This window comes from Elgaria multicarinata, chromosome 2 (assembly GCF_023053635.1).
Source record: "Elgaria multicarinata webbii isolate HBS135686 ecotype San Diego chromosome 2, rElgMul1.1.pri, whole genome shotgun sequence".
In the NCBI taxonomy this organism is placed as follows: domain Eukaryota; kingdom Metazoa; phylum Chordata; class Lepidosauria; order Squamata; family Anguidae; genus Elgaria; species Elgaria multicarinata.
Genome location: NC_086172.1, coordinates 176,882,570 through 176,909,501, shown reverse-complemented (window position 1 = coordinate 176,909,501; position 26,932 = coordinate 176,882,570). Strand labels below are relative to the sequence as shown.

At 47.7% G+C, this 26,932-nt stretch overlaps 1 protein-coding gene across 1 annotated transcript in view; it reads left to right on the top strand.

Moving 5' to 3' along the window:
• Positions 1 to 26,932, top strand: part of SLC35F4 (solute carrier family 35 member F4) — a 167,400-nt gene that overhangs the window by 119,038 nt on the left and 21,430 nt on the right. Inside the window, exons 2-4 of the mRNA XM_063118202.1 lie at positions 16,995 to 17,183; positions 20,888 to 21,185; positions 25,875 to 26,094. Of these exons, the coding sequence (XP_062974272.1) occupies positions 16,995 to 17,183; positions 20,888 to 21,185; positions 25,875 to 26,094 (707 nt within the window). The remainder of the gene's footprint in view (positions 1 to 16,994; positions 17,184 to 20,887; positions 21,186 to 25,874; positions 26,095 to 26,932) is intronic.

Sequence of the window (26,932 nt, the reverse complement as noted above, 5' to 3'; positions counted from 1 at the left end):
GTGGGCTGGTTTGACAGCTCTGGGTTGATGGACGGGCCAGCCAAGTACTGGTAGGATCTGGGGCTGGTGTTGTCAGTGAGCTCCAGGTGCAGTTCGCTGGGAAATCCAACGTCTAAGACGTTGCGATGGATTCACAACGCCGTTGAGAGCTGCCTTGAGTGCCATTGTGTTTTGGGTGGGTGGGTGGGAGGGCTGGGTACAAATCAATCAAGAAAACCGACAAATAAACACAGGCTCCCCCCATAACAAGTTTACCCATTGGCTGAGGTCAAAGCTCATATTCCAAGGTAGGGTGACCCTATGGAAAGGAGGACAGGGCTCCTGTATCTTTAACTGTTGTATAGAAAAGGGAATTTCAGCAGGTGTCGTTTGGGTGCATGCAGCACCTGGTGAAATCCCCTCCATCACAACCGTTAAAGCTTCAGGAGTCCTGCGTGACCAGATACAAAAGAGGGCAGGGCTCCTGCAGCTTTAACAGTTGTGTTAAAAAGGGGATTTCACCAGGTGCTGCATGCCTATAAATGACACCTGCTGAATTTCCCTTTCCAATACAACTGTTAAAGATACAAGAGTAGGGTAACCATATTGAAAGTTGTTCAGGGCTTTTGTATCTTTAACTGTTGTATAGAAAAGGGAATTTCAGCAGGTGTCATTTGGATGCATGCAGCACCTGGAGAAATCCCCTCTTCATCACAACCGTTAAAGCTGCAGGAGCCCTGAGTGACCAGATTCAAAAGAGGGCAGGGCTCCTGCAGCTTTAATGGTTGTGATGAGGAGGAGAGTTCGCCAGGTGCTGCAGGCCTACAAATGACACCTGCTGAAATTCTCGTTTCTGTACAACTGTTAAAAGATACAGGAGCCCTGTCCTCCTTTTCATAGGGTCACCCTATTCCCAGGGGGCCTGGAGTCAGAGGCAGATGTGCTAGGGACACCTGAGACACTTGAGTTAAACCCAGAGCTAGCTGTTGATCGGGCAAAGGCACAGAGATAAATCTGTGGGTTGTGGCTCAGTGGCAGATCTCCTGCTTTGCATGCGGAAGGTCGCAGGTTTGATCCCCAGCTAGATCTTCAGATAGGGCTGGAATAACCCCTGCCTGAAACCCTGGAGAACCACTGCTGCCAGTCAGTGTCGACAATACTGGCCTAGATAGACCAAGGGTCCATCAGTAGAAGGCAGCTTCCTACAACCTGGAAGACTTTATCAGCCAAGCCAGGGGTGGCTAGGGGGTACATCTATTCCCAAAAGTGGTCAGCCAAGCCCAGGGGCAGGAGAAGCCAGGCAGAAGAGCAGGGCGAAAGTGGAGGCAGGAAGCAGGGGCAGAAGCAATGGGAGGTCAGTGAAGGTTCAGCTGCTCCAGCAACCCAACAGTTGCTTGTAGCAGAAATATCTGAGGAATGAAACCAGGAGTCTACCAATCCTCTCATTGTCACCGCCATGGAGGGACCATAGCACAGTGTGATAAAGAACATCCCCTTGGATGACTGCAAGTGGGTTCTACTGGCTGGAACTCGTCCCTCCTAAAACCATAGGAGGATATTGTCTCAGCAATATTGAGCAAAGTAGGACCTTGGATGGCTTGGAGTTCCTGTTGGCTGGAACTCTTTCCTACTAAAACAATAGGAAGATGTTGTCTCAGCAGTAGCCTGCAGGAGCTGACTGGATTGTTAAAGGGCCCACACCCAATTACGTAGTCGGAGTCTTTGGCGGGGCTGCAGAGGGGCTTGTTCTGCCAGGAACTTCTACTCTGAGCCAGAGAATGATGGCAGGGCTATGTCCCCTGGCCGAGAGGGCCCTGGATAAGGGACTGACTGTAGTACCCCTGAGGAAGTAGCCTGTGCCTCGTCCTCATAAGAATCCATTGCTGCACAATGGAAGGCCTGAGGGCTGGGGACCATTTGACGTCAGCGACAAAACTGAGGGAGGAGGGTTGGTCGTGACACAAATTTTGACTGGCTAAGAAGACAACACCGCATTTCTGGGCCCAAAGCACACACGCACACGAAATCCAGTGTGAGAGCGTTGTGCTTCTCCATCCTTTCTGAACACTGCAAAGAAACCTGAGGCACGTACCCAGAGTTGCGCAGCGCACCTTCTGAGTCGTGGCAGGAAAGTGCCTGACCGGCTTTGCGCAAACTGGTAATCGCTACTTCCCAGAGCATGCGCTGCTGCCTATGAATAGTGGCGCCTCTGGGTAGGTTTAGAACTCGGACTTCATAGTCTTATGGGGTGCATGGGTGGGTGGATGGTGGGTGGGGCTTCCCTTCAGTTGTGAAGCACACAACTAACAACCCGTCCCCCAAACTATCACTTTATGTATTACAAAACTGCTTCACTATTCTACAACACAACCGTTTGCCTGATTTTAAAAATAAAACAAAACTCTGAGCAGTTTTGTATTTTAGACCCATGTATATTGCAGAACCACTGTGGCTATAGGGGTAAAATTTAGCTTGCTTCTGCTCCCCTCATTGCCTGCTGCTCTCTGGGTGGCTATTTGGGCCCCATCTGGGCTGTGAAGCATGGACGGTGGCCCCAAGGCCCAGTTCTAGTGGCACCAATGCCTATGGCCATCGGTTGGCCAATCAAGGGAGTTCCACAAGGGTCTGGGTGAACCGTGGCCCATTGTGGTGGCCAGGATGCAGCAAGACGGAGTACGACGGGTGTGAATCGTGCCAGGGAGGCCATTTGCCAGTGACGGAGAAGTGATGGCCAAGTGTCAGTCCCAGCACAACTGGAACCAGAATTAGTGATGGATGGAGACCTCAGGCTGTTCGACAGGATGGTGAAGCGGCTGGCCAAGTATATCGCAGCTCAGGGTTTGAGCTAAGAAATCTGTTTGGAGGATAATTAGAGTATTGCGTCCAGTTCTGGGCACCACACTTCAAGAAGGACGCAGACAAGCTGGAGCGTGTGCAGAGGAGGGCAACCAGGATGATCAGGGGTCTGGAAACAAAGCCCTATGAAGAGAGACGGAAAGAACTGGGCATGTTTAGCCTGGAGAAGAGAAGATGGAGGGGAGACATGATAGCACTCTTCAAATACTTAAAAGGTTGTCCCACAGAGCAGGGCCAGGATCTCTTCTCAATTCTCCCAGAGTACAGGACACGGAATAACGGGCTCAAGTTAAAGGAAGCCAGATTCCGGCTGGACATCAGGAAAAACTTCCTGACTGTTAGAGCAGTACGACAATGGAACCAGTTCCCTAGGGAGGTTGTGGGCTCTCCCACACTAGAGGCCTTCAAGAGGCAGCTGGACAACCACCTGTCAGGGATGCTTTAAGGTGGATTCCTGCATTGAGCAGGGGGTTGGACTCGATGGCCTTGTAGGCCCCTTCCAACTCTGCTATTCTATGATTCTATGACAACTGTTGGGGCCCATTGACACATGCCATAGACCGCTTTCCCAGTACTATATCCTGCTTGGTGTGGCTCCTGCCTTTTATATACCGCTTTCATAGTGCCCTATCCTGCTTGGTGTAGATGAGGCCATTGTTTTCTGAACCCCACAAGGTCTCACAACTCTCGATGAGTTGGGCTACAATTCCCAGCCAGCATGTTGCAATGTTGTAGTCTGATGCAGCTGGAGGGCATGCTGGCTGGGGATGATGTGCAATGTTGTCCAACGCATCCCCGGGTTGGGGAAGGCCAGTCTGGCTGGACATATTTCCAGCTCAGGCAGGTCATGAGAAACCAGTGGGCTGTCTGGGGAGTGGACGTGGAGCCATGCAGGACTCTTGGAGGAGGATGCCTGGCATTCCATAGCTTAGAGGGGTTTTGCTCGAGGGGTCCCAGGACCAGACCAGGGTTGGCACCATTGAGAAGGTGCCTTCCGTCCCCCAGTGGTGGAGGCTGAACAGCTGCAGACACCAATTCAATTCCTCATAATCCCCCTGGTTTCTGAACACAAGAAGAGCCCTGCTGGATCAGACCAAAAGCCCATCCATTCCAGCATTTTGTTCATCCCGTGGCCAACTAGCTGTTGATGAGGAACCCAGAGGTAGGACAGGTGTGCAACAGCACCCTCCCACCCATGTTCCGCAGCAACTGGGCTACATAGGCTTACTGCATCTGATATCAGAGGTAGCACTTAGCCATCTGGACTAGCAGCCCTTGATAGCCTTCTCCTCCAGGAATTTATGCAACCCCCTTTTAAAGCCATCCAAATGGGTGGCCATCACTACATCTTGTGGTAGTGAGTTCCATAGTTTAACTCTGCGCTGTGTGAAGAAGTTCCCATCAGCTTCATGGGATGAGCCCCCTTGGGTTCTAGTATTTTGAGAGAGGGAGAAAAATGTCTCCCTGTCCACATTCTCCACACCATGCATGATTTTACACACCTCTATCATGTCTCCCCTCAGCCTCCTTTTCCCCAAGCTAAACAATCCCAGTTGATGTAACCTTCCCTCATTTCAGGAGATGCTCCAGCTTTTCTGACATAGTGTCGCTCTAGAGTAGGCTGGCTGCTAACACATTGCCAAAAAAGGGAACCAGTTTGCATAGGGTGACCACATGAAAAGGAGGACCGGGCTCCTGTATCTTTAACAGTTGCCTAGAAAAGGGAATTTCAGCAGGTGTCATTTGAATATATGGAGAACCTGGTGAAATTCCCTCTTTATCACAACAGTTATGGCTGCAGGAGCTATGCTGCAGCTATACTGTGACCAGATTTAAAAGAGGGCAGGGCTCCTGCAGATTTAATGGTTGTGATGAAGAGGGGATTTCACCAGGTGCTGCATGCCTACCAATGACACCTGCTGAAATTCCCTTTTCAACGCAACTGTTAAAGATACAGGAGCCCTGTCCTCCTTTGCATATGCTCACCCTAAGTTTGCATGACATTTGCATATGCTGATTTCTACATATGAATGCAAGTCGAAAGATAATAAAAGGTTGGGGAAGCTTGACCAGGTGACCTGTGTACCTTCCTGCTCAGTGTGCTGTCCAGCTACTAACAGTTTAGGGTAGGGTGACCATATGAAAAGGAGGACAGGGCTCCTGTATCTTTAATAGTTGCATAGAAAAGGGAATTTCAGCAGGTGTCATTTGTATATATGGAGAACCTGCTGAAATTTCCTCTTCATTACAACATTTAAAGCTGCAGGTGCCCTGCCCTCTTTTAAATCTGGTCACTCTAGTATAGCTCCTGCACTTTAACTGTTGTGATGAAGAGGAATTTTCACCAGGTTCTCCATATATACAAATGACACCTGCTGAAATTTCCTTGTCTATACAACTGTTAAAGATACAGGAGCCCTGTCCTCCTTTTCATATGGTCACCCTAAGGCAAGGCAACTTCGGATTTAATCCAGGTCAGCACTGGTTATATAGCTCGATCTGAGTACTGTGGCCTTAGCTAGACCGAAGGTTTGTCCCGGGGTCGTCCCTGTCTGCTCCCGGGATCCCCTGTGTGTCATTTACATGAACTGGGATGACCCCGGGACAATCCCGGGATAAACCTTAGGTCTAGCTAAGGCCTACGTGTCCTCAGTATCTATTTCCCAGGGCTCCCAGTCATTGGGCTCTTCACTGCCTCAAAACACAGTCGGCTCTACCGTTAGGCAAAGGGAGTCAGCTGTTTCGGGCAGCACAATTTGGGCATTCCCAATTAGGGTACAGGGACTCAGCCGTGATCAGCCCGGCCTATCGGGCTAGTGTAGAAACGACCTTGATCTGAGCTGGCCATCAAATAGAGGACACCTTCAAACAAAGGCTTGCTCTCTGCAAAGTAGGACACCTGGCTATCCTACTCCAGAGTGATGCTATTTGAGGATCCAGGTGTACTGAAACGTTGCTGCAGCAACAGCAGTGATTGTCCTGCACAAACCCAATGGCTGCATCATATAGCTACAAGCTACTGCCAAGATAAGGAAAGAGAGGACGGGGGTACCAATAGGGTGACCATATGGAAAGGAGGACCGGGCTCCTGTATCTTTAACAGTTGTGTTGAAAAGGAAATTTCAGAAGATGTCATTTGTATATATGGAGAACCTGGAGAAATTCCCTCTTCATTACAATACAATACAATAGTCTAGCTACAGTTATCCATGTTTTGATAACCTCTGGTCTGGATTTCTTGGGGTGACCATATGAAAAGGAGGGCAGAGCTCCTGTATCTTTAACAGTTGCATAGAAAAGGGAATTTCAGCAGGTGTCATTTGTATGCGTGCAGGAGCCCTGGTGAAATTCCCTCTTCATCACAACAGTTAAAGGTACAGGAGTTATACTAGAGTGACCAGATTTAAAAGAGGGCAGGGCACCTGCAGCTTTAACTGTTGTGATGAAGAGGGAATTTCAGCAGGTTCTCCATATATACAAAGGACATCTGCTGAAATTTCCTTTTCTATGCAACTATTAAAGATACAGGAGCCCAGTCCTCCTTTTCATATGGTCACCCTAGCTACCAAGGACTTTCCAAACTGGTAACTGGCTCCTAGCTGAGCCTGATACCAAGGGGCCAAGGCCAGATGGCTTGAGGTTCAAAGCTTCTTGTTGCCAAACTTATTTATTTATTTATTTATTTTATTTATTACACTTATATGCTGCCCCCATAGCCAGAGCTCTCTGGGCGATTTACAGAAATTCTAAAATTGAGATAAAAACAAGTATACAAAATTTAAAATTTTAAAACACAGAAGGAAGGAAAGGAAAGGAACCTCTCGTGCAAGCACTTCAGTCATTACTGACTTCTAGAGGGACGCCTGCTTTCGCTGACATTTTCTTGGCAGACTTTTGTAGCGGGCTGGTTTGCCATTGCCTTCCCCAGTCGCGGCTACCTTTCCCCCAGCTAGCTGGGTACTCATTTTACCGACCTTGGAAGGATGGAAGGCTGAGTCGACCTGAGCCGGCTGCCTGAGAACCAGCTTCTGCTGGGATCGAACTCAGGCAAAGCATTAAAAACTGTTAAAAAACTAAACACGTGGGTGATTAAGATGTGCTGCCGTATGCCTGGGCAAAGAGGAAAGTCTTAACCTGGTGCCGGAAAGATAGCAGCGTTGGTGCCAGGCGAGCCTTGGGAATTCATGACTCTGGATTGCCCCAATTGATCTCCTAAGGCGATTGCCCCCTTTTTACACTAGAGATCAGTTTGCTTGTCCTCTCCCTTTTAAGAGGTGAATAACCTGTGCGCTGGATTAATATCCATGGGAATAATCCAAAGCACAGATGTGTTGTATTTCCCCCCTCTCCCTTGGAAATTCTGCTTTCAGATGGGCTAAGTGAACCGTTTTGATACCCTATTACGGAAGATCCTAACGAATATTTAAAAAGCAATAACAATAATATTGGATTGAAGATTGAACCTGTGAATCTGTGCCGGGATGGGAGATTGAAGCAGCATTTTGAGCTACGAAGGAAGCTCCTTGTAGCTCTCTTCACCTAAATCTCAGCAAAGTGCAACGGCTTCTTCTGCTGCAAATCAGGCGTTTTTAACCCATGTGGCCATGGGGTTGGTTCACAAAGTAGGGATGCTTCATGAGTGCGCAACAGCCGGAGAGAATGGATGAACGACAGGCCAGCAGTGTGTTGACAGAGATGGAACGTTTCAGCCGAAGAGACAGGAGCAAACGTGGGCCATTAAATCAGGAGGAATGTTTCTTCGGCACACATGTTTGGTGCATCAAATATTTGGGTGGATTTTCTTTAAATAATAATAATAATAATAATAATAATAATAATAATAATAATAATAATAACCACCATGCAGCTAGCGGAGAGAGCAAGTGCCATAGCTCAGTGATACCATGCATGTCGTATGTGCAGAAGATATTAGGTTCAGCTCCCAGCATCCCTAGTTAAAAAGGTCCAAGTCTGAGAATTTGGAGAGCCGCTACAAGTCAGAAGGGTGGAGGCTGGTAGCACCTTGGATGATCACTTTCCGAGTTCTGACTGGAGCGGATTTATCGCCCCACTGACGTCAGAGCCACCATCCTCCACTGAGTCAGCCTACAGAGCTAGGTGAGCTAGGTCTGACTCAGGATAAAGCAATGATTCCTTAGAAGTACCTGTATTTTTAGACATTTCACTGGATTAATTTATGCAAATAGGTGTCTCTTTTGTGTGTGTGTGTCTCTTTTGGGGTAGGAGGTGACGTGTGTTCTCTTCTTTTTTAAAAACAACAACAACACATTTTTTGTGAGTCACAAGTATCCAACCTAGCTGCCAGTCAGAGTAGCCAATATGTAGGTAGAGTGCAAACCTATGCATGTTTACAAAGGAACAAGCCCATGGCTGGCTGGGGAATGCTAGGAGCTGTAGAACCAGAGTGCAGGATATGGAACATTGGGCTCAAGTGATAGGAAGCTAGATTCTGGCTGGACATCAGGAAAAACTTCCTGACGGTTAGAGCAGTACGACAATGGAACCAATGACCTAGGTGGTGGGCTCTCCCACACTACAGGCCTTCAAGAGGCAGCTGGACAACCATCTGTCAGGGATGCTTTAGGTTGGATTCCTGCACTGAGCAGGGGGTTGGACTCGATGGCCTTAGAGGCCCCTTCCAACTCTGCTGTTCTATGATTCTGTGACCATAAGATGTAGAGATTCAGGACCGATTAAAGGAAATCCTTCTTCATACAACACACAGTTAATCTATGGAATTGGCTACCACAAGATGCAGTGATGGCCACCAGTTTGGATGGCTTTAAAATTGGGTTAGATAAATTCCTGGAGAGGAAGGCCATCAATGGCTCCTAGTCCTGATGGCTATGGGCTACCTCCAGTATCATGCTGGGGAACATGGGTGGGAGCATCCTCTTGTACTCATATCCTGTTTGTGTGCTCCTGGTCAACAGCTGGTTAGCCACTGTATGAACAGAATGCTGGAATGGATGTACCCTTGATCTGAACCAGCATGGCCCTTCTTATGTTCCTACAGGGTTTTTCTGCCTAAACCTGCATAGGATCACACCTTTATTCACAGTGGGCCTTACTTACATGCATAGGATTGCGCTGTTCCTTGTGCTGAGTAGGAACTGAAACCAGAAGCCTGAAATCTGCAAAGGAGAAAGCAGGTTCAGAATCAGAGCATAGTACAAACATGATTGGCACAGCCAGAAGAAAGGCCGTTTCTTCACCAGCCCGAAAATCCGGGCTGGTCACGGCCGAGTCCCTGTGTGTCCAAATGACACACAGGGAATCCCAGGGGCAAGCAGGGATGAGCAGGAGTTTTCCCAGGGTTAAATAATTCCTAGGAAAACCTGATTCTTCTTGGGTTCGTCCAGAGACTGGTAAAGGTGTGTGGGTGCCCATCCCAGCTTAGTCCTGCTTCCTCGTGAGTAAACGTGAGGAGGGGGAAACGGGCACTGGGCACGGAGCTCTTTGAGCGCTCTGTGCCCATCGGGGGGGTGGAGGAGGGAGCGAATCATTTTTATTTATTTTTTACTTGTCTCAGCAATACTACAAACGAGAAGGATCTTGGAATTGTTGTAGATCGCAAGCTGAATATGAGCCAACAGTGCGATGTGGCTGCAAGAAAGGCAAATGCTATTTTGGGCTGCATTAATAGAAGTATACCTTCCAAATCACGCGAGGTACTGGTTCCTCTCTATTCGGCCCTGGTTCGGCCTCATCTAGAGTATTGCATCCAGTTCTGGGCTCCACAATTCAAGGATGCAGACAAGCTGGAGCGTGTTCAGAGGAGGGCAACCAGGATGATCAGGGGTCTGGAAACAAAGCCCTAGGAAGAGAGACTGGAAGAACTGGGCATGTTTAGCCTGGAGAAGAGAAGATGGAGGGGAGACATGATAGTACTCTTCAAATACTTAAAAGGTTGTCACACAGAGGAGGGCCAGGATCTCTTCTTGATCCTCCCAGAGTGCAGGACACGGAATAACGGGCTCAAGTTAAAGGAAGCCAGATTCCAGCTGGACATCAGGAAAAACTTCCTGACTGTTAGAGCAGTACGACAATGGAATCAGTTGCCTGGTGAGGTTGTGGGCTCTCTCACACTAGATGCCTTCAAGAGGCAGCTGGACAACCATCTCTCAGGGATGCTGTAGGGTGGATTCCTGCATTGAGCAGGGGGTTGGACTCGATGGCCTTGTAGGCCCGTTCCAACTCTGCTATTCTATGATTCTATGATTCTATGATACTTTAGTTGGAGCGCACATGCGCTCATCTTCTGTTTAAAAAAAATGGCGGGCGCGACATCCCTCCTTCCTCCTGGGATGTCGCGCATGCGTTTGGACTAAGTTGAGGATCTCGCGATCAGAATAGATCCTCCCTCTACACCCATTTGGTGTAGAAAGGGCCAGAGTCAGCTTCTAAGGGAGCGTCTACACAAGCCATTTATTGCAGGATTGTATCGTAGTCATTACTAAAGGCTCACATGACGTTCACCTGCTCCCGCGGTGGTCTCGGACCCACCTCTCAGTTTTCCCAGAATATCCTTGACTTCGTTTGTTGCGGTTTTTCTGTCTCTCTCGCTTCCATTGTGAAGAACGTGTGCGGTGTGCTGCCCCCCCCCCCCCCCCGCTTTGCGATGTCGTTGCTGTTTAATGTGACCTCTGGGCTCAGTGAACAGCCATTTAGGTGTGGCATTTTTTACCGCTGAGTGGTTTTTTAAATGTGTCCTGTACTCCCAGAGTTATTCCCAGAGTGCAGGACACGGAATAACGGGCTCAAGTTAAAGGAAGCCAGATTCCAGCTGGACATCAGGAAAAACTTCCTGACTGTTAGAGCAGTACGACAATGGAATCAGTTGCCTGATGAGGTTGTGGGCTCTCCCACGCTGGAGGCCTTCAGGAGGCAGCTGGACAACCCTCTGTCAGGGATGCTTTAGGGTGGATTCCTGCATTGAGCAGAGGGTTGGACTCGATGGCCTTGTAGGCCCCTTCCAACTCTGCTATTCTATGATTCCTGATCCAGCCATGCTGCCTGGGGCGTGCTGGGACTTGTAGTATTCATTTCTGTCGAAACACACACAGGATTGGGTCCTAAGAGCAACAAATGGGCCGACAGTTTTCTCTGCTTCTTGATGACAGAGAACTTCTCCGCCCCTCCCAGCCGTTTTGTCAGGAGCTGTCTGGAACAGGCTACAGGTTTCTGGTAAAGGTGGCTGTCTGGAAGCGTCGGGTGGGGGATAAATAAATGGATGAGGAGCTTTAGGACGATTTGCTGAAATGCACCGGTTCACCTTGAGGCGCTTAGCCATGACAGCCTGAAAGAAGACAGTCCAGGGTTTTTCCAGCTGCTGCAATGAAACATTGATAAGCTGTTCCTCTCCCAACATCGGGGAAGATTATTTTGCCGGATCAAGCGATGTCTCCGAATTAAAGACCACCTCCACCACTCCCCAGTCCTTTGAACGTAGAAATCTGTGGAGGGGGGGGAAGTGTGGGGGAGGAAGAGTCTGGCAAAACTTCGTTATTGGGTTTATAAATGGCTAGGATTTCTTTGCATCTGAAAGAGGGAGAAAGACAGTCCAGGCTGCTCGAATGCCAGGTAGACCTGCTTTTCCCCAACTTCTTTCCGACGAGCGCCGCAATTCTCAGTGTAAATGCGAGCCGTCTCTTTCAATTATGCAAAGGCTCCTCTGCAGAGCGAGTTTAGATTTGCTCCTTTGGGCGGGGGAATGACCCCCGGAGTACGAGATGGGGGAGCAGGGGAAGCACAGGTTTTATTTAGTGCATCCCTGCCAAGTCAGGCTGGAACAGAAAGTTACGGGGGGGACGTAGGCCTGCAAATGGCAGCAGTGGAGCAGGTCAGGGATGTTGGGCCTTGTGTTGCATCGGGCATGACTGTATCCCTGGCTGCATAGAGCTGAATGGTGGGAGATTCAGGACAGAGAAAAGGAAGGACTTCTTCACACAGCACAGAGTTAAACTGTGGAACTCACCACCACAGGATGTGGTGACGGCCGCCCATTTGGATGGCTTGAAAAGGGGGTTGGATAAATTCCTGGAGGCGAAGGCTCTCAGTGGCTACTAGCCCAGATGGTTGTGTGCTACCTCCAGTATCCGAGGCAGTAAGCCTGTGTGCGCCAGTTGCTGGGGAACATGGGCGGGAGGGTGCTGTTGCACCATGTCCTGCTTGTTCATCCCTGGCCGACGGCTGGTTGGCTACTGTGTGAACAGAGTGCTGGACTAGATGGACCCTTGGTCTGATCCAGCAGGGCTCTTCTTGCGTTCTTATGAGATTGAAGAAGAAGAGATGCCGGGCTAATACTTGGGGTGGCACCCAGGACCTAGCCCCCCACCCCCCCACAACATCTAGGTCCAGCCTCAGTCTTCTGTGCAACAAATGTCTATTCTGTCACCTCACATCTATATTCTAACAGCCTTCCAAGGAGCTCCGGGTGGCAGACATGGCGCTCACCCGCTTTAGCTTCACGACGACTCTACAAGGATTGTAACCAGAACTGGCCCTACCGTTAGTCAGAGTGGTTGCCTCAGGCGGCAGAGTGGTTGCCTCAGGCGGCAGATGCTGTCAGGACAGCACTAGCAGCCTCCTGGCTGCTCCTTCTGGACTCCCCAGCTGTTCCCTACTGACAGAGTTGTGTAGGCCACAACCTTTCCCGCTTCTGCCGGCCCAACCTGCAAACTAGCCTGCCGCCTTGGGTAGGGTGACCGTATGAAAAGAAGGACTGGGCTCCTGTATCTTTAACAGTTGCATAGAAAAGGGAATTTCAGCAGGTGTCCTTTGTATATATGGAGAACCTGGTGAAATTCCCTCTTCATCACAACAGTTCAAGCTGCAGGAGCTATACTAGAGTGACCAGACTTAAAAGAGGGCAGGGCACCTGCAGCTTTAACTGCTGTGATGAAGAGGGAATTTCACCAGGTTCCCCATATATACAAACGACACCTGCTGAAATTTCCTTTTCAATACAACTGTTAAAGATACAGGAGCCCTGTCCTCCTTTTCATAGGGTCACCCTATCCTTGGGTGTGATAGAAGATCCCATTGCATGCATAGAAGGAAGTTTCAACTGGCAGTCCAACCAGCTTCCATACAGGGATGGGGAGAGGGCCTCAGGCTTCAAAATATCTTCGGTTGGCCGTGAATGTACCTTGTCCAAGGGCATTGATGGGAGGAAGAAGAGACAGTGGAGTCTTCTTGGTTTCATTTTAGGCCATGGCCGGAGCTAGACCGAAGGTTTATCCCAGGATTGTTCTGGGGTCAAACCTGTTCATCTAAGTGCCACACAGGGCATCCAGAGCTCAGGCAGGGATGAACCCGGGATGATCCTGGGATAAACCTTAGGTCTAGCTATGGCCCTAGTCTAATAATAATAATAATAATAATAATAATAATAATAATAATAATAATAATAATAATAATATTTCCTACCCCCCTCTCCACCCTGAGCGAGGCAGGGAACAACAACAAATGATAACATACATAATACTCAATTGAAACATAATATACATTGTTAAAAGCATCCTAAAAAAATCCTAAAAACATTTTAAAAACATCTTAAAATTCCACTGGATAGGCCTGCCGGAAGAGATCAGTCTTTATAGCTTTCTTGAATGCTAGTAGACTGTTAAGTTGACGCGTCTCCTCCGGCAGGCCATTCCACAGTCTGGGAGCAGCAGAAGAGAAAGTCCTCTGAGTAACAGTTGTTAATCTAGTTTTTGCTAGCTGAAGTAGATTTTTCCCAGAGGACATTCGTCAGGATGTGGTCAAATTTGTGGTAGAAGATGGTTGAATTTTGAGTTGGCCTCTTCCTTGTTCAGACATCAGAAGCGTTTGAATTGGACAGAGGAGATAATAATAATAATAATAATAATAATAATAATAATAATAATAATAATAATTTGTTACCCGCCTCTCCTCTGGATCGAGGCGGGGTACAACACAAATGCAAACACCATAAAATACATATAACTAGTTAAAACATTTAAAACTAATGCATTATTAAAAGCAGCACATTATTAAAAAGGCATCTTAAAATTCAAGTGGGTAGGCCTGCTGGAAGAGAGCAGTCTTTATGGCTTTCTTAAATTCCAGAAGACAGTTAAGTTGATGGATCTCTCCCGGCAAGCCATTCCACAAACTGGGAGAGGCAGAAGAAAAGGTCCTCTGGGTAATGGTTGTCAGCCTTGTTTTTGTTGGCTGGAGTAAATTCTTCCCAGAGGACCTGAGTGTGTGGGGCGGATTGTACGGGAGAAGGCGATCCCGCAGGTAGCCTGGACCCAAACCATGTAGGGCTTTAAAGGTGATAGCCAACACTTTCTACTTCACCCAGAAACTGATTGGCAGCCAGTGAAGGGATTTTAAGACTGGTGTGATGTGGTCACCCCTAGGTGTACTGGTGACCAGCCTGGCTGCCATATTTTGAATTAGTTGAAGTTTCCGGACTAGGCACAAAGGTAGCCCTATGTAGAGCGCGTTGCTATCTTTTGAGTCTCTGTATGATTCCCTGTTCTCCTCTTCTCTCCTGCCAATCCGTCTCCAGTGAGGGGAGATAATTTGACCACGTCTCTGCATCAGATGTGGATGGATCATTTGGTCACTCCAGATGTGGTAGAATTATCCCCCTTACCTCAGAGGAGTCTGCCTGTGGATTCTCTGTGCGACTCCCTGCTCTGGGTTCCATCCAGTCTGGAAGCATGCTCAGAGCAAGTGACTCACTGACCCTGTTCAGATGACACGTTAAGCCACAGTGGTTAAGCATTTTGAGCTAAACATTATGGCTTAGCGTGTCTTGTGAACCATTCCTAACCATGCTGGCTACATAACCATGGCTTAAATATGTTCACTAACCCTTTGCTACAAAAGGGTTAGCAGCCTAACCATGGTTTAGCGTGTGGTCTGAACAGGCCCACTCTGAATCTCTAGAGGGTAGGCTCTTCAGAGGGGAATAATGTGTCACATCCCTAAGAGTTCATCTTCCCCAGTGTGTCTCCAGTTTTAATTCAGAGGTTGCAAAATGGTACGTTTTAAGCTGTCCAAAGTTTGGAGAAAGGTGGAATAGGATATTGAAGTCTTCTTCCAAATGTTGTATGATCTTGGCACGCAACCCTTGTGCATGCATAGTGACTCCAAAGTCAGGCTCAGCATGTTCAATGGGACGTTCTCCCTAGCTAGGGTGTGTCAGCCCCAGAAAATCTGAGTTGGATTTTGGCATGTATCAGAGATATGTGCGTGTTGTGTTCGGTTGTCTGCTGGTCTTTCTTTTGCTCCTGCAACAGCCTGCTGTGGAACATGAGATGATGCCTCCTCAGCTGCAAAACTCCCTACCTGTGTAAGAAAGAGTTTGTGGCTCTGATCAACCATCTCCCACCTCTGCTAGGATCTCAAAGCACATTTGTCAAGATGAGAAGCGGAGAGGTGAGGGCCTTAGAAGAGGCAGGAATCCCAGGCTGCTGGAGCCCTGCCCTGGCACATCTGAAGGGTTCCATTTCCAAGAGAAGAAAACGGTCGCCCTGCTTTCTGAGAGTGGCTGCATGTTCAGTGAAGACCTCCGCGAGATGTTCTCCAACACAGATATGGGAGATTCCACGTGGGTCAAAATCGCCGTTGCCTGAAGGCCAACAGAAGATGCTTTCTACTCAAAATGGCATGGATTGGTGACTCTCAGCTTTTTTTTTTAGTATAAGTGAGAAGGCAAAAGCCAATATGAGTTCTAGGGTCACGACTGGAATACTTTACAGGCAGTAAATAATTGCTAAAGAAAATATAAGATGCGGGTGCTATAGCCACAACTTTTGACATGGAAGCCGTGCCCCTAACCCCAGAGGTGTGTCAGTCTGGCTGTGGTTGCCCAGACAAGAGGGAAAGGCCTTCTGCATGTGCTCAGAAGCACTCTCTTCAGCATAACTAATCCTGCATGTTCCAAGGAAGATCCCTGGCATTGAAAATCGGTTCTGAGGCTGTTCATGAGCTGAAATTCAGCCACGGCCAGAAGTGCACCCCCCAAAAATCTGAGCCTTCCACAGCGACACTCAGCAACCATTGGAAAGAACTCAAGCGGACTGGTGTACGGGTCACTCTCTTCCACATCGGCCGCGCATGGTCAGAGGCTGTATTGCGCATGTGCAATCAACATACATAATAAGCGCATGCATTAGTAGGAATGCTCCTCTGATTCACTCCATGTGTGGTGAATAAATGATGGCACAGCAGCTAAGAACACTGGCCTCATCTACACCAAGCAGGATAGGGCACTATGAAAGTGGTATACAAGAGGCAGGAGCCAGACGACTGCTTTATAGTGGGATTGAAGTGCACTGGTCTGGAGACAAAGCCCTATGAAGAGAGACTGAAAGAACTGGGCATGTTTAGCCTAGAGAAGAGAAGATGGAGGGGAGACATGATAGCACTCTTCAAATACTTAAAAGGTTGTCCCACAGAGGAGGGCCAGGATCTCTTCTCGATTCTCCCAGAGTACAGGACACGGAATAACGGGCTCAAGTGACAGGAAGCCAGATTCCGGCTGGACATCAGGAAAAACTTCCTGAATGTTAGAGCAGTACGACAATGGAACCAGTTCCCTAGGGAGGTTGTGGGCTCTCCCACACTAGAGGCCTTCAAGAGGCAGCTGGACAACCATCTGTCAGGAATGCTTTAAGGTGGATTACTGCATTGAGCAGGGGGTTGGACTCGATGGCCTTGTAGGCCCCTTCCAACTCTGCTATTCTATGATTCTATGACAACTGTTGGGGCCCATTGACACATGCCATAGACCGCTTTCCCAGTGCTATATCCTGCTTGGTGTGGCTCCTGCCTTTTATATACCGCTTTCATAGTGCCCTATCCTGCTTGGTGTAGATGAGGCCATTGTTTTCTGAACCCCACAAGGTCTCATAACGTGACCCCGTTATCGACAGGGGGGAAGAACATAATTTTTGACCGTCAGTTCCTACTTTATGCATTTCCTCTTGCCCCCTCTTCTCTGGTGAACTGTTTATTTTCAGGTGGACATTAAATCAATCAATCAATCCAGGGTGTTCGGATACAGCAAAATGTTAGACGAACCCTGCTGCCTCCTCCCCATCGTCCCTTTCCCAGGGAGTTTACCCACCCAACTGATGCAAACTCTTTCTTCCCAGGTGTTACCCGGTCCTCTGTCATCCGATGCAAGCCGGGAGCCAACTGCCCCAGCACGCAGAGTGGTTCCCGCAGGCAACACTCCCCTTTGCCCTCTGCTGAAGATTCTGCTGCTCCCATTCTAGAGCTGCAGAGTCGAAGTCCCGCTGGATTTTGCCGGCACGGCAGAGGAGAGAGGCAGAACACATCAGGTAGGCGTGTGACGGCCTCAGCATCCCGGCTCCTCTTGGGCCTCGGGTGCAAAGGTCTCCCCTGCCCCGCCAGGTATGGTTCCTTGTGCTGTGGCTGTGGTCCCACCGCCTGCTTTTTCCTCCATTGCGGATTTGGGATTTTGGTGGGCGAAAGAGGTGTGTGGTTGTCTCACCTAGACATTTGTGGCCAGCTTGGTCCGTGCAGAAGAAGACTTCTCGAGGTGGATGTGTTCATGCCACACAGTCAGCCGTTAGAGAGAGGGACACCTCTGAGCCACAGGGCCTCTCTCCAAACATCGGTTCTGCTCCGCTGTCAAAGCACCAACCCTTTTTATCTCGTTCATATTTGAAGAGAAGAAGAAGACTTGAAGAATCTGGAGGAAGAAGGACTCATCTTTGATCTTCTTGAAAGATCAGACTTGGAACGCCAGGGCCCTGCTAAGGAAGGCGTAAAGACTTTTCTTCGAATGTGACCCAGCCCCCAAACCTTTGCTTCCTTTCTCTGCTAAAGCATTACCCGTGTCAAACCAGTAGAATTAAGGTTATTTCCCCCCCCTTCCATCTTCTTCTGTAGAAGCTCCAAGTGATCACTTGCGAATCTAATTAGAAATGTCAATGGGATGACAGTAGCCATAACAGATGCATTGAATACTATAGTTACAACACTGACTTATTTATTTATTTACAAGCTTTATATACGGCTCCCCATCCAAAAGATTTCAGAGCGGTGAACAACAAATAGAATGAAAGAATTTTTAAAAAGCAAGTTCTGATTAAACTCCAGTGTTGGTAAAATCGCAGCCAGTCATTCACGGAAAGCTTCCTTCAGAAGGCATTGGAAGCAATACAACGTTGGTGCCTGGCTGACTTCCAAAGGCAGGGAATTCCATAGGAAGGGAGCCACCACATTGAAGGCTCTTCTTTGGGGGACTGCAATTGGATCGTAGGTCCATATGGAACCACCAGGCACATGGCCTGAGATGACCTCAGTGACTGGGCAGATTGGTAAAGGAGAAGGTGCTTTCTCAGGTATCCTGGTCCCAACTTGTTTAGGGCTTTGTTTGCTAGTACTAGAACCTCAAACCTGGCCCTGTAGCCAGTGGTGGCCAATTAGTAAACTAGTTGGCCACCAAAGAACCCCAGGGATTATTTATTAGACAGCCCTAGCACCCTACGAGAATGAGGCTTCCCAAGGTTGCTTTTTTAGGAGCCGCGGAACTGTCTGAAATTCATAGTAGCACTAGCAGGCCATATCCAGAGGCAATTCAGTTTTATAATACTTTAGTTGCCAGGGCTTCCCTCAAAAAATCCTGAGAGTTGCCTGATAGCGGTCCCCACTCCATATCCCTTAAGAGAACTGCAGTCGCCAGGATTCAATGGGAGGACAGATCTGGAGGGCATAAGAACATAAGAAGGGCCCTGATGCCAGATCAGACCAAGGGTCCATCTAGTCCAGCTTTCTGCTCACACAGCGGCCAACCAGCTGTTGACCAGGGCTGCACAAGCAGGACATGGGTGCAACAGCACTCTCCTGCCCATGCTCCCCAGCAACTGGTGTAGATAGGCTTACTGCTTCTGATACTGGAGAGCATTAAACCGATTTGAAATCCATAATTTGGAATCACTCAGATTCCAAGCAGAGCTTTATCAACTTAAGACGTTGTGTTTTTTTAAATGGGCAAGGTGCCTGAATCTTAGAACTTCCTGCTCATTCTGTGATTCTTGATTTTAATATTTATGTATCGATTTTATTAGAAATTATTTATTTATTTATTGCATTTTTATACCGCCCAATAGCCGAAGCTCCCTGGGCGGTTCACAAAAATGACTTCTGACTTTGCTGGAGACATGATTTCCCCTGCGTACCAAAGCAAGAAACAAAGTCCCTTCAGTAAATCTTAAGAATTAAATAGTTCTTGGGCAAAGAGGTTCAGGGCAAATGTTCATATTTTTTTGCCTCGATAGATGCCATGGTTTCTTGTTAAGAAAGAGAAGCAGTGGTAGTGTTTTAAGTGCTGCCATGGGGCTATTGCTGTCATGTGGTAAAGAAAGAATGTGCAAAATGCAGCAGCCAGATTGATAACTGGAACAAGGAGGTTTGTGCATATAACACCGATTCTGGCCCGCTTGCATTGGCTGCCTATGCGTTTCTGAGCCCAATTCAAAGTGCTGGTTTTAACCTATAAAGCCCTACATGGCTTGGGACCGCTATACCTGATGGAACGCCTCTCCCGACATGAACCTACCCGTACCCTGCGCTCAACATCTAAGGTCCTCCTCCGAGTGCCTACTCTGAGGGAAGCTCGGAGGATGGCAACAAGAGAGAGGGCCTTCTCGGTGGTGGCCCCCCGACTGTGGAATGATCTCCCCAACGAGGCTCGCCTGGCACCAACACTGTTATCTTTTAGGCGCCAGGTCAAGACTTTCCTCTTCTCCCAGGCATTTAACACCATTTAACAACGCTAAGTTTGTTTTTTAACGGACCCCCAGAACTGTTACTTTAAAATGGAGACTGTTGTTTTTATACTGTAGTTTTTATGTTTTTAAGTTTTGTATACTTTTAATGTTTACAGTTTTTAACTTTTGTAAACGGCCCAGAGAGCTTCAGCATTGTTGTTTATTCGTTCAGTCGTTTCCGACTCTTCGTGACTTCAGCTATGGGGCGGTATATAAATGTCACAAATAAATAAATAAATAAATATCTCTCCCTGTAGCGGCGTTTAACGCAACAAATTTTAAAAATGCCTTGAGTTATAATGCAATTAGCAAGTACCTTACCTTCCACCCTCCCACCCCTGTTCCCCAGTGCAGAGGCTGCATTCTGTCTGGTTTGTTAAGCAAGTGATGACATTTTGCATTCAGAGAGGCGGATTTATTTAATTTTATTTAAAATCAAGTTGCTAGCTTTCATGGTTGCAGGTGTTTTTTTTACAGAAGAGAAAATGTATTATTTGTGAGAGTGAAAGAAAATGTTTTTTCTATGTCTGTATTTGCACTATTATACTCCACCACAGTGCCACCTAGAGGTTATCTAGGGGAAAGCAGGAAAGGAAACTTTCTGAGCCGCCCCACCCCCTGAACCTCCAAGGACACACAGTACCCAAAGCCTTATCTGTAGACCTCAGATAGCAGCCTGAACCAAAGTCCCACAATTCCCTGGGCTCGTGCTCTTATCACCCATCACAATCTGTAAGGCAGGGGTGTTTCAGACCAAATTCAATTCCCTAGATGCTCTCGGAAGGCACGTTCCAGTGCGGTCAGGGCTGACGTCAAATGGAGGAGGACTAAAAATGCCCAGGATACAAGCCTACTTTAACTTAAAGCTCTGAAGTTTTAGGACAGGCACCGCGAAACCTGAGAAACCACCCAATGAAAGGGGCGTGGCCTCGTCTGAATGAGGTTTGACGCCCCCTGCTGTAAGATCTGTCAATTGCACCTCCTCTTTCCTATGCTCTCTTTACCAGACCTGCATCACGCCTGGACAGTAATAGTGCTTATAAGGGTTGCGGTTTCTTAGAGTGGTTCTGCTCCAGATATCGTTGGACTGCAATTCCTACCATCCCCCACTGTGCTGGCTGGGGCTGATGGGAGTTGGAGTCCAACTTCATGTCTTCCCTGCCCCTGGTCCGGGGCTATGCAATAGATGCTGAAGGCATTCTTGGTTCCCGTAACTCACCCCCCCCCCTGTTTGCCTCTCTTTGCAGGAGAAGAAGGGGCACAAGCCCATGCCGAAGGCGTCGGCCAAGAGAACCATGCGCAGACCCGGTGTGAGTCTTGCACCTCCACGTTTCTCAAGATCGTCTGGGGATTTCTGATTATTTTGTCCGTCTCGTCCTCTTGTGTCGGAACGACACAGATCGTCAAAATCACATACAAGAACTTTGATTATCCATTTTTCATGACTTGGTTTTCCACAAACTGGAACATTATGTTTTTCCCTGTTTATTACTCTGGGCATCTTGCAACTGCACAGGAAAAGCAATCTCCAATCAAAAAATTCAGGTAGGTCCATAATTATGGTGATGTGCCTTTTTGCATACTAAATTAAGAACTGACTTCTCCCGTATGAACCTCTCAGAACCTTAAAATTGGCATTCAGGGCCTTGCACTGCATCCTCTTCTTTGTTAGAAGCATAGTTAGATGGGTAGGAACGACAGGGTCTTTTCTGTGATGGCACCTAGAATATTTCCTTGGGGAGATCTGCCAGGCTCCCTCCAGTGCAGGCTGGTGGCTCTGATGTCAGTCGGTCAGTGAATCTGCTCTGGGTGTCAGTCAGAACCAGTCAGAGCTGTCCAAGGTGCTTCTGACCGGTTCTGACTGACACTCGGAGCGGATTCACCGTCCCACTGACATTGGAGCCACCAGCTTCCATTGGCACAACCTCTCTGCTTTCATTTAGACAAGCAGTTGAGACCCATTTGTTCCAGCGGGTGTTTGACTGAACCATTTCTGACGAAGGCTGCATTTTAAACTCCTTTTTCTGTGGTCTATTGATGCTGCTATTTTGTGTCACAGTTACGATGTTTTTATATATATATACACTAATACATATTAATGCTTGTATTTTGCATTGGTTGTTTTAACGAGGTTGTTAGCCACTTTGATTATATAGGAGACCAGGATATAAATTTATCGAAAATAGATGAATGAACAAATACATGAATGAAATCGATTGGTTGATGTCATGACATTTATAACCCACTTAGTTTCAAAGATTGATGTCAGTAGTGTCCTTCTGCCAATAGAATAGACACCGCTGGCAAACACCTGCAGGACCCCTGTCCAACCCCCCCATCTGCTCCAGATGATTGAGGGACCCCTCCGGAGGAGAATTGGGGGGATGTGTCAGGGGAAGAAGGGCGGGGGTGGGTGGGTGGAGAAATGGAAACATTAGATTTAGCCCGAAGTGGCTACAAAATAAATACATGATAAATAATGTAACGTAATAGAAATGTAATCATCTATAAACAGGAATCAAGAAAGCAATCAAGCAAAAAAGCAGCAGCCGCTAAGAAATATACTAGATTAAAAGAGAAGAAAATTAAACACCATCAGTGAATAAAAGTCTCTCTATTGCCCTTTGAAAAAGTAGCAATGAGGAGTGCCTCTCGCATCTTACCTGGGTCAGGGGTGGTGTGGTTGGGCTGACTTGAGAAAATAAAATAATTAGCCATTGTCATGAGGAGGAAAATGGGTTGAGACTATGGCTAAGAAGAATACAACCAAGGCCACAGCTAGACCTAAGGTTTATCCTGGGATCATCCAGGGTTCGCCCCTGCCTGTGTGTCACCTAGGCCGTTGCTAGACGAGGCGTTAGCGCGGTGTGAGGCCCGGTTTCCCTCCTGTGCATCCAGATGACGCACAGGGGAATCCAGGGTCAGGCCGCGTTAAAACCTCCCTTAAGCCGGCATAAGCGAATTCACTTATGGCCCGGCTTTTCCACAGCCCCGGCCCAAGGCCGGGGCTGCAGAACATCTAGCAAGGTCCGTGGCTTTTTGCGGCTGCTCGCTTACTCGCGAGTAGCCGGGAGAAGCCACGGACTGGGCACAGCACTCATATGAGCGCTGTGCCCATCGGGCCAGGGGGGGATCCCGGGGGGGGGAGATAGGGGCCGCGGGGGTAGGCCGGACCCGGCAGGAGAGAAGGGGGGGAGAAGAGCGGGCATCGGGGATGGCAAGGGGGCGGGAGAAGATGAGCGGGGGACAGGGCATCGGGGATGGGGGGGAGGACGGCCGAGCGAGCAGGCAGGGGGGGCATCAGGAATTGTGGGGGGGGATGAGGGGCAGGGGGAGTGGGGGGGCTTAATTTTTTTTAAAAAAACCCCACTTACCTTCTCCGGCGGCTCTCCAGTGCACATGGCCCCTTTAACTAAAAAAAAATGGCCGACGCAACGGGGCTTCCCATTGCCCCTTCGCGTCTTACGTGTAGAAGCTGGCGACGGCGCACGCTAACTCTAGCACGCCGTCGCCCTTCCTCCCTGCCGGCTTATCTGCCAGGTCTAGCAAGGCCCCTAGATGAACAGGTTTGACCCCTGGATGATCCAGGGATAAACCTTAGGTCTAGCTATGGCCGAAGTATGTCAATATTAGGACATACTGGGTCTGTTCAGAGAACACACTAAGCCACGGTTAGGCCACTAACCCTTTTGCACCAAATGGTTAGTGAGCGTGTTGAAACTGTGGTTATGTCGCCACCATGCTTAGGAATGCTTCACACGACACCCTAAGCCATAACGTTTAGCTCAAAGTGCTTAACCACCGTGGCTTAGTGTGTTGTCTGAACAGGGTCCTTGTTTGCTTCCTGAATTTTCCAGATACTATAGAAATTGGGTTGGGATTTATGAAACACTGGAGGACCCTTTCTAATAAATAATAATAATAATAATAATAATAATAATAATAATAATAATATATTTATTTATTTGTTACCCGCCTCTCCCTCTGGATCGAGGCAGGGTACAACACAAATACAAACCCCGTAAAATACATATAACTAATTAAAACATTTTTTTTTGAATTTTAATACTTTTATTATTTTCCACAAAAGCAAAACACATGGAGAAAGGGAAACAGCACAAAATACATAACATCACATACAATACATCTGATACAACACAATACATCTAATAAAAAACACATATACATAAGTGATCTAATTAAAACATTTAAAACCCTAATTAAAACATTTAAAACTAATACATTGTTAAAAGCAGCACATTATTAAAAAGGCATCTTAAAATTCAACTGAGTAGGCCTGCCGGAAGAGAGCAGTCTTTATGGCTGTCTTAAATTCCGGAAGACTGTTAAGTATCTATGAAGCTTTCACCACAGATAGCAAAAACACCTTGTTATTTTAGGCATATTATATGTTATGTATTTATTTAAGATTTTTCTTTGACCTTGTGGCCCCAAAGGATTTTCATAGCACCTTATAGTGTTTTTGTTTTTAAAGGACAGATAATGAATCTAGAACAGTGCATTCAGGGGTGGGGACTTGATTGACACCTAATTTTAGGATGACCATAGGAAAAGGAGGACAGGGCTCCTGTATCTTTAACGGTTGTATTGAAAAGGGAATTTCAGCAGGTGTCATTTGAATGCCTGCAGCACCTTGTGAAATTCCCTCTTCATCGCAACAGTTAAAACTGCAGGAGCCCTGCCCTCTTTTGTATCAGGTCAAGAGGGCAGGGCTCCTGCAGCTTATGACACCTGCTGTAATTTCCTTTTCTCCATACAGGAGTCCTGTCCTCCTTTCCATATGGTCGCCCTACTCTTCACAGTCTATCTCATCGCAAGCTCTAGCCAAACTCTTCCCTCTCGAAACCCTATCTACACACACACTATTTCAAACCTCCCACCCCCACTCACTCAGCCAATCATCTTACATATGCAAATATATCACACCTCCTGTCACTCATACAACGCTCTCTAGATCTACTTACCAGAAAATGTAGAGTTGTAATGAATGAACTCTTTATTGCTAAAGGCGATAAGCCTTCTCAGTTTGATATAATTAGAAAGATAGAATACAAGTAAGAAGAGCCAGTGTGGTGTAGTGGCTAAAGTGTTAGACTGGGAGTTGGGAGATCTGGGTTCTAGTCCCCACTCGGCCATGGAAACCCGCTGAGTGACTTTGGCCCAGGCACAGACTCTCAGCCCAGCCTACCTCACAGGGTTGTCGTTGTGAGGATAAACTGGAGAGGAAGAGGAGAATCATGTACGCCGCCTTGAGTTCCTTAAAGAGGAAAAAGCGTGGGCTATAAAGGCAATAATAAACAAATAAGATGAGCTAATGTAAACACAATAGCAATAGCGAGTTTAAAATAAAATTTATTTAAAATAAAATTTAAAATAAAATAAAAATGGTAAACAAAAATACGAGAATATAAAAATGCAGAATCACAGTAGCGCAAGTTAAGAGCTCCCCTATGGGGTACTAGACCAACGTATATAAAGGTCAAAATTTTATCTCCAGCTCCCCATGACAATACTTATAAATGGTTTTTAATGCACAGGGTGACCCTATGAAAAGGAGGACAGGGCTCCTGTATCTTTAACAGTTGTATTGAAAAGGGAATTTCGGCAGGTATCATTTGTAGGCATGCAGCCCCTGGTGAAATTCCCTCTTCAGCACAACAGTTAAAGCTGCAGGAGCCCTGCCCTCCTTTTCATAGGGTCACCCTGTGCATTAAAAACCATTTATAAGTATTGTCATGGGGAGCTGGTCACTCTAGCATAGCTCCTGCAGCTTTAACTGTTGTGATGAAGAGGGAATTTCACCAGGTGCTGCAGGCATACCAAGGACACCTGCTGAAATTCCCTTTTCTATGCAACTGTTAAAGATACAGGAGCCCGGTCCTCCTTTTCATAGGGTCACCCTAACATAACCACAGATTTATAATAATATACATGTGACTTCACTGTAGCCATGGACATGCCAGTTGGCTTCCGCTGAGCTCTAAAATGTTTTCTTTAAATAAGAAGACCGGATGTTGCAGCAAGCAGCACCAGCCCTGGTGAACCCTATCCTGCCCATTCTAGCTGAGGTGCCATTGCAGGTCCTGTTTGCCACTGGCCCCATCACTGGATGTTCATTTCGGGCTCTGTGGGTGGGGCATGTTGGCCTTGTAACCCAGCCGTGCTCTTGCACTTCTACATCCTGAATTTTCAGCCTCTTTTCCTCTTGTCTAGGGAATGCAGTCGGATCTTTGGCGACGGTGGTCTGACGCTGAAACTCTTTCTTAAAAGGACAGCTCCCTTTTCTATTCTCTGGACTTTGACTAATTACCTTTACCTGCTGGCGTTGAAGAAGCTGACCGCCACAGACGTCTCAGCCCTATTCTGTTGTAACAAGGCCTTCGTCTTCCTGCTCTCGTGGATTGTACTGAAAGACAGGTTCATGGGTGTAAGGGTAATGACCTACACAATCCTTTCTAACTGTTGTTTTCGTTTGCCGCCATCCATTCAGGATTTTTTTTAGATACTATGATGCTTCGAAGAATGCATGCCGTATCCGTATTTTCTTGTTAGCTTTGAAGTGAACAATATAAACAGGTGGCATGTCTGTCTGGTAGAAATTGTTTTGTGAACAGAAGAATCTGGCGTCACCTACAGGATTCTGGAAATCTTGAGCTGAGTTTATATAAATCATTTTTACAGGGAAAACTCACCACAAGGTCACCTTTCCCTGTTGTTCTTCTACAGCAGCGGTCCCCAATCGTTTTGGCACCAATTTTGCAGAACACAATTTTTCCACGGACCCGGGGGGGGGGGGTTTGAGGGGATGGTTTTAGGAAGCTCCGCCCCACTCCAGCGTCCTGGCTTCGCTTCGGCTGGGCCAGGATGTTGGGACGGGCGGGTGGCTTCAGAACGGCGCGCCCGGAAGTCATTCTCCCAGAGCGGCTTCCGGCTGGGCGCACCGTTCTGAAGCCGCCCCCCCGCCTCCAGTGTCCTGGCTTTGCTTCGGCTGGGCAGGCGAGATGGTGCCCTGCGTCCAGGTACGCTGGGGTGGTGTGTGTGTGTGTGTGTGTGAAAGCATCTCACCTGCACGGCCCAGTTCCTAACAGGCCACGGAGCAGGACCGGTCCGTGGCCCGGGTGTTGGGGACCTCTGTTCTACAGTTCTCCATGCTCATAAATGCTGATCTCTGGAGGTGAAACTGTGATAAAACCGCAGACAATGAACCCGTTGAAAGCCAACGCAGAATTTCTTGCACCCCACGGGAATGCATTTATAAGAAAAAGAAAAAC